Source organism: Chrysochloris asiatica, unplaced genomic scaffold (genome assembly GCF_000296735.1).
Source record: "Chrysochloris asiatica unplaced genomic scaffold, ChrAsi1.0 scaffold00003, whole genome shotgun sequence".
In the NCBI taxonomy this organism is placed as follows: domain Eukaryota; kingdom Metazoa; phylum Chordata; class Mammalia; order Afrosoricida; family Chrysochloridae; genus Chrysochloris; species Chrysochloris asiatica.
Genome location: NW_006408521.1, coordinates 20,118,993 through 20,127,283, shown reverse-complemented (window position 1 = coordinate 20,127,283; position 8,291 = coordinate 20,118,993). Strand labels below are relative to the sequence as shown.

General features: G+C 41.1%; 1 protein-coding gene across 1 annotated transcript in view; it reads left to right on the top strand.

Annotated features, from left to right (window-relative positions):
- The first annotated feature begins 4,361 nt into the window (after window positions 1–4,361).
- The window catches only part of NOC3L (nucleolar complex associated 3 homolog (S. cerevisiae)), a 42,145-nt gene continuing 38,215 nt past the window's right edge, over window positions 4,362–8,291 (top strand). Inside the window, exons 1-2 of the mRNA XM_006831161.1 lie at window positions 4,362–4,385; window positions 5,352–5,559. Coding sequence (XP_006831224.1) covers window positions 4,377–4,385; window positions 5,352–5,559 — 217 coding nt within the window. The 5' untranslated portion in view covers window positions 4,362–4,376. The remainder of the gene's footprint in view (window positions 4,386–5,351; window positions 5,560–8,291) is intronic.

The following is an 8,291-nucleotide window of genomic DNA, read 5'->3' as shown; positions in this document are numbered from 1 at the left end:
AGGTTGCAGTTCAAGCTTACCAGTCGCTCCTTGGAAGCCCTATAGAAGGTTATCAACAACAATGTGTAAAACTAGTTATTCATTCACATAGATCGTAATATAACCAGGAGCATCAGACCAGAGAGGGAAGGGGGAACAATCAGCAGCACTAATGCCACCCAAGTGGTTTCAGCGTGTATGTGGAGCAGCCCATGAGTTAAAGTACTGGCATTTCTGAATTTGTATTCAGAGGAAGGACTTAGTTTGACCATGGGTGGAGTGGAGAATATTAGAATTAGCAGGGGTGGCATTGTGGAGATGTAAAGGTGATATAACTTAGATGGTACTTTCATTCCATATCCTTCTTCCGGCTCAGCTATACTTCCCAGCAGTTCTAGACTACAGCGTTAGAAATAATAAGTCCTTGTTTTACAGAACCTGCTTTCACAGAGAGTTCCTAGCAGAGTCTGGTACAGAGAGGAGGGTGAGGAACTATTGCTGCCCAAGGGACTATCAGAAACTATGCATGACTTTGTGTGTGAGATCTACTTCCCCTTCCCTAGGGGTTTTGAGAGGCAATGAATAATTAAAGAATGGTTCTCAACAGCCCATGCAAGTAAACAAAGAGGAAATGTCATGTCTTAGAAGTTTAATCAACAAAGATCTTAAATAGAGAAGACTGTATATTGCAATTATAGGAAAAGCCCTCTTTAATTTTCCCTTGATCTTTGATATTGCACTTTAGTAGAGGAGTTTAAGACATTTTGCTGAAAAATCATTCTTATTGGCTGGACTGGTGTCTTGTTAAATTTCCCACCTGGTGCAAACACAGATTTTGCTACATTATAATATCAAATTCTTGGAATCATCAACTTTAAAATAGAGCTAGTATTTTTCTCATAAGGGTATTGTGAGGGAAAAAATGAGATAGTTTATTTTAAGGGAAACATGAATATTGCTCAAGATGTGTCAAGGTGTGGTGCTGTGGGATAAACACTGGACTGCAAGGTTGGCAGTGGTTCAAACTCACCAACTGCTCCTTGGAAGCCCTATACTTGACTCTATGGCATTTAAAAACAACAAGGACTTGAGTGCAAGTGGTTTATTTTTAAGGCAAATCCAGTCATAGGAAGGTGGGGAAGTGAGACCAAGAAGAGGACACTAATACAGATGCTTCGATGAGTTGGTTACCTTTGCAGGTGGGGCTCAATCCTTCTGTAGACTTCTGGAAGACAACGTGGAAGATGTCTCAGAGTTGCCCAACTCTGGAATGCCTAAGAGGATCTGGACCCCGGACTGGACTCAATAGTAGACTGCTTGAGTGAGAGATGCTATAAAGATGAACATGACAGAATTCAGAACCAGTAAGATTAAAATTCCATTTTTAAGTATGAGCTCAAGTGATTACTCAAATTCAAGATGGGAGAGATTTAGCTTGCTTGGTAGCAGTGACTTTAAAATAATCCAAAAATTTTAGTTGATTCTAAACTTAAAATAAGGCAAGAGTATTACATAGTTCCTAAAAAAGCTAACACAGGATTGGGCTGTGTTAATAAGAAGTACAGGCACCAGGAGGATACTTTTTTTTTTCTTTTTTCTGGGCGTAAGGACAAGCTGGGAAGAAGGAAAACAAAACAGCAATTAGAGGGAGAGTCATTAAAATAAATATTTAAGAATGGGAAATATTTGAATATGTTTATAAGCTGAGGGGAAGGGTTAGTTAGAGAGGGAGGTGAGGGAAGAGCACTGGAGAGTCAGGATAATTAATGGCACAAGAGTGTGGTGAAATGGGGAGGAGTTGAATTTGAATTAGACAGGGATGCCTCATCCTGGGAGAGGCTGGAGTGACTGTAAATACACAGATATGTTTGGGAAGGCATTCAGGCACTTGGGAAGACGATAAGCTAATGTTTTCAATTTGCTTGATGAAATAATTCTCCATTGGGACAGTCTCTTAGCTGTTTCTGATAGGAGTATGCATGACAGGAGCGAGATTAAAGTGTTAGGGAGGCCAGAGGGAGCTGGAAAGAAAGTCCTAGACAGAACAGAGTTCTGGATCTTTGAAGAGGTGGTGGTTCCAACTCATGGTGACCCTATACTGGGTTTCCAAGGCTGTAAATCTTTATGGGAGCAGAATGCCTCATCTTTTCTCCTGCGGAACAGCTGGTAGTTTTGAACTGCTGACTTTGAGGTTAGCAGCCTGCTTTGTAACCACTTACACTAAGTCCATTGCATCTGTGCTTGCTCTTTCCCTCTCACTGAGTACTTCTTTGCTAGGGCTGCCTCAGTGTTGGAGGAAACAGCTGGGTTTAAGAATCATAGCTTTAAAAACAACAACAAAAATAACCTCAAGTGAAATATTTAAATTTATTTAGAAAAGAAGAAAGTCTCTGAGGGACAAGAATTTTTAATAACTTTTCTAAAACACATAATCTTCCTGCTAAATTTGCTGATTTTGGTAGAATTCTTAAGTGATAGGAGAATTTACACAAAGGTTACTAACCATTTGCCATCAAGTAGACTGACTCATGGTGACCGTGTGTGTGTGTCAGTAGAACTGTGCTCCACAGGGTTTTCCATGACTGACTTTTCAGTAGTAGGTTGACAGCTCTTTTGTCCCAGGGTACACTATTGAACCTCCTATCTTTTGGCATAGAAACTCATTTGCATCCCCCAGGGACTCCTGTACTTAGTTAGTAGGTACCATTGAGTCAGTTCTGACTCAGGTGGTCCTATGTAAAACAGAATGAAACACTACCCAGGGTCATCATTGCTGTTTGAGCCTAGCTCTGTAGCCACTGTATCAAGCCATCTCATTAAGGGTCTTCCCCTTTTTTGTTTACACTTTACTTTACCAAGCATGATGTCCCTCCTTATACAAAATACTTGTAAAATACTGACATGCAGATGAATTTCACTGATATAAATATCAGTGTTTAAAATTAAGGTTAATGATATCTCAAAAATAAAACAAAAGATTTGTGATAGATATGCTTACAACAATAATAACAAATAGTGCTGCTAAGGAGCTCTGGTAGCTTAGTGGTTACAAATCAGGCTGCGAACTGCAAGATCAGCAGTTTGAAACTACCAGCTGTTCCAGGAGAGAAAGATGAGGCTTTCTGCTCCTGTAAAGATGTACAGCCTTGGAAACCCTGTACAGGGTCACTATGAGTCGGAACCGACCCCACAGCACATAACAATAATAATGTTTTAGTATTTCTGTTCTACTGCCTAGTTCATTGCATAATTGCCTGAGGTCTTAAAAGTTTGCAAGCAGTCATCTCAGTCACAACAATTAGTCTCTATTTGCTTGAAGCAACAAAGGAGGAAGTCAGGAGTAGGAAGAGGATATAGACTGTGCGGCTAATTCCTTCCAAGAACAACTGCCTCCTTTGTCAGGAGACAAGAACTGGATGATGCCCTGCAACCATACTAAACCTTTTGATCAAAGATACTATAGAATAATCCTGATCATAAAGGGATAAATGCAGATCATTATTTCAAATTCTGGACTTTCGGGAGCCATTAGGTTTGTTTAAAACCCTGATACTATTGCCCTGGGATAATATTTAAACCTTAAACCAAAAATAAATCCAGAAGTATTCTTAAAACCAAACAATTGGTAAACAGTGTGTGCCTTGAACATGCACTTTTACAATATGTATGGAATCAAAGTGACAAACAGCAATTCAAAAGATGAGCTAGGAACCTTAGGGCAGTGAGTTTATGTTAATGGGGGAGGAATAATTCAGAATGTAATTCTATATCAATGAGTTGTAGAAAGGACTGAATTGGTGTGCATATTCTCAACAACAAAGTATTACAGGCTTCTGAGTGCAGGAAGGATGAGAATTCATTCACCATTCCACAAGACGCCCTGAGTGCCAGTGGAGGGCATTAGGCCTTCCTCTGCCTTCACGACTTTACAGAGAAAACACTACAATAATCGTTCTTTCTACAAGGGCGAGGAAAGCAATGTGGGAGAAACATAAAATGCAGTAAGGGGATTGAAAAAGCCAGGTCTTCAGTGAGAAGAGGAAATGGACTTCCCCAGCACTTTAATAGATATCATCAGACAGTTAAAGGATCAGGGATCAAGGTTCTTTGGTCCACCTGCCTTTGGGCCCCGCACTCCTCCCTGAGTTCCACGTCGATGAGGAGTCTAAGGCCGAGCGACGCCTAACCACCTCCGCGAGAGGGCGCGCGCTAGAGCCAGCCCACGGAAGTGTCGCCCCACTTCCGGCGGCGGAAGATGGGGCGGGGCCGGAGCTAGCTTCCGGCTTCCGAATCGTAGCTAAAGCACATGTGTTGTGCTTTTTGGGATTATAGGGTTGTCTAGTCTTGGTTCCCAGTGTCGGTGAGGTCGTCCGACTGCAGTCCCTTCACGCCTAAAGATGAAGGCAGTAAGTATCTTTAGAAGCCCAACCCCCAGCGGTGTGTGGGGTCTCTGGATTACAAATGGCTGGTTGGTGTGGGTTTTCGGCGTGTTTTTGCCCTGTGTATGGGACCATGGCCTAGATTTGGGTTTCCTTCGGTTTCTGTATGCTGTCAGCTCCAACACCCGTAGATCGGGTTCATCCTTAGTTCCCAGTCCTCACGCATGGCTATAGGAGGCCGCAGTGAGACAACGGAGTTTGGCATCTGTAGGATGTTAGACTTTGAAGGGCTTTTCAAGTCGCGTCTTCCGAAAGCCTTATTCTACACATGAGAACTTGGCTCCTGTTGTTAATGAGTTTATGATAAGAGACATAGGACCCGAGACAAGTCCATTTACCTATAAAGAGTAAGGAGATACGGAAAGAAAAATAGAGCTGACTCTGGGATTTCGATTTATCAATGAGGGATAAGCAGTTAGAGTTGGAGTCCAAAGACCCGAAATCAGTTTTGCTTTCTTTTGCATAGAGGTTTTTGACGAGTCACATAAACTTCCTGAACTTTACCTTCATCAGTAATGTGAGGATACCAGGAATCATTACTTAACGCTGTTGGAGACATTTGTATAAAGCAGCATGTAAATGTTACTTATCATTGTTAAACACAGCTGGCATTTTGCTCAAGTGTGCTGAATTAACTCAGAATAATCATTTACAAACAAGATCAGTATTTCTTAACCTTTTTTGGGCTTTAGATTCCTTTTAGTAGTTGTGAGTTTTGGTCGAAGGTCAGACTACAGGTTGACTAACTGATGTTCTAGTGGCATTTGGTAGGATTAGTGATATAACTTGATATCAGATCTTATATCCGAGACTCATGACTGAGACCTTAAAATTGTGGGATTGGTCTGATGAAATTTATAATCAATTTTTTTACCTGGTTTTTAAAAAATTAAAATTGGGGTATGCAATGCTTCTTCTGTTCCTGTTTTCTAGAGAAGAAACAAAAAACAAGTCCCAAGCTTTCGGAAGTTGATAAAAACTAGTAAAGTCAAACTTGAAAACAAGCTAAAAAATAAGCAGTATAAACAACAAAGCACTGTCAAGAAGTATCGGAAAGAACAGAGGAAATTAAGGCAGGCTGTAAAAGATGCTGTGTCTAAGAAACCGGTTCCACTGGAGGACCCAAAGGGAAAACGACCAGGTAATTGTGAGGCATTTGTGTGTTCTAGTTGCCATTGATTTGTTCTAAAATGTTCTTCATGGAAATCGCTATGATATTGTTAAATGTTGTAGAGTTGATTTTGACTCCGTGAACCTGTGTAGGGTTGCCAAGGGAGGAGCAGCTGCTGGTGAGTTTGAACTGCTGACCTGGTTAGCTAGTGGTCCTGTACTTCTCCTACATCTCCACACCAGGACTTTCTAGTCATTAATTTCTTGCTCTGGGAGGTTCCTAAGAGTAGGGAAGAATAGTATGTTTCATCACAGTATGAGAAAACATTCCAGTATGGCATTCATTATGCAAAAGAGATAGCCTCTGCTTAGTTTGTTGCTTGAAAGCAGATCTGGACTTTTGGTTCTTGGGAAAACAGACTCAGAATAGCCAAGAAAATGAGTGTTGGGCAGCATGTTAGTGCTGTCACCTTTCCATTCACTGGCAGTTGGCTAAAGTACAAAACATTCCTTTTCTCGGGTGCTTTTTTCAGAGTTACCAAAGTGTACTTAGATTTCTAAACTTCTGGCTTCCTTTTCACTTGGAAATTTAAAGTGATATGTTAATAATTATATATGTTGGGATGTAAAAGCAAAAGAATTCTTATATGTTGGGTATCTGGGTGAAGTCTATCAAACCCTGTATAGGGTTTCTAAGCCTATAAATCTTTATGGGAGCGGAAAGCCTGGTAGATTTGAATAGCTAGCTGACCCTTCGGTTAGCAGCTCAACTTGTAACCACTACACTACCAGGGATCTTAATGGATGCCTTGTTGTTGTTGTTGTTAAGTGCTGTTGAGTCAGTTCCAACCCATAGCAGCCCTGTATAGGGTTGCTGAGGAGCAGCTGGTGAGCTTGAACTGCTAATCTTGCAGTTCAAATAGCTTTGCAGTCTGGTGCCTTAACCCACAGTTGTTGTTAAGTACAGTCACGTCAGTTCCAACTCTTAGCGTCTCTGTATAGGCTATCCAAGGAGAGGCTGGTGGGTTGGAACTGTCAACTTTGGGGTTAGTAGTCTAGTGCGTATCCTACGGTGGCACACTGGGATTCCTTAGACTTCGATAAAATCAGGGTGGAGACTAGCACAGTAATTAGAGGACCTAGGATAGAATTTAAGTAACTCTAAAAGGAGCTCTGGAGTCCTGGTATAGTGCTGTAGGATAAGTACTGAACGGCAAGGTTGGTTTGAACAGCAAAGTTCATAGTTGAAACCTACCACATACTCCTTGGAAACTTTATACGGGGTCACTATGAATTGGAACTGACTCAATGGCACTTAACAACAACTACAAAAGGAGCCCTGGTGGTGTGGTGTGTTACTCATTGGGCTGCTAACCACAGGGTTAGCAGCTTGAATCTACCAGCTGCCCAGCTGGAGAAAGAGGAAGCTTTCTGTACCCATAAAGATTTAGATTCCCAGTTTGGGGCTATAGGATAAGCACTGGACTGCTAAGTGGACAGTCAGCAGTTCAAACCCACCAACCACTCCTTGGAAACACTATTCAGGGTATCTGTGAGTTGGAACAGACTCAGCAGCACTTAACAACGACAACAAAATTTATGAAGGAATTGATGGTATGTGCAAATAGTTAACAGTCTTAGGCTCAAGATTGGAGGTTCAAGTCCCCCCAACATTGTATGCCTCAGAAGAAAGGCCTGGCAGTCTGCTTCTGGGGGGAAACCCCAGTCATTGAGAACCTCGTGGAGCACAGTGTTGCTTTGATGTGCATGGAGTTGCCATGAGTTGGAATCAACTTGACAACAACTTTAACATTTAAGAAAACGATGGAGAAGGGAGTCTGAGGCAAAACCAGAAAACCAAAAATGTTTGTCTTAGAAATCAGAAAAAAAGTGTTTCAATAAAGAAGGAAGCTCTTTATGTTCTAACACAAAACCATTTCCAAAATTAATTATTAATTTTGAAAAACCCAGAAAACAAAGCAGATACTGTGTATTGGGGCTCTCAGAAATTTGATATTATAGGCATTCATCTCTTATGTCATGCTTAAAGAATTTGTGTAAAAAAGGTTAAAAAAGGCATGTCCATGTGTATACCGTAAACAACTTTAGGAAGGATTAAGAGAAAAAAAGAAAAGAAAGAAATGCTTTCACCTACTGTCCCACTGGTAGGAATTTATTCTGTGAGCATATTTGAAAAAATTTTCCAAGAGTATACATGTCCAAGCATGTTCACTGCGCACTGTTGGTAATAGCAAAAGTATAAAAGTCATCAAAATGTCTGTTTCCGGGCAGTTGTTAAAATAAATGCTAGAACTGTTACGTCATAGGATGCTATCAAGCTGTTAAGCTGAGATGGAGCTGTGTGCTATAATATATATTTTTAGCTGCATAGTATTTCCTCCTATGAAATTAATGTTGTCTTTTTTTTTTTTTTTAATGTCTTATTGTGAATTATGTGATAGTTTACTTGGGAGAACATTAGTTTTACATTCATCTTACTGTATATCGTTTCATTGCCGTGGTTACAATCCCCTCCATGCATCATCAACCAACCAAAGGGTATATACTACAAGCCTGCCCCCGGGTCATCAGCACACAGCCCCTCTTCCTCTCTTTGTCTCAAGTCCCCAACTGCTCCATCTCTCCACGTCATCATCTCTGCCTCCATCTTAGGCATCATTGCTTCTCTGGGTAGGGTCCCACTCTCCGCTCGTCTCCCTTGATGGTCCCAGGGACCTCTGCTTCTAGACTGAAAAGTTAATC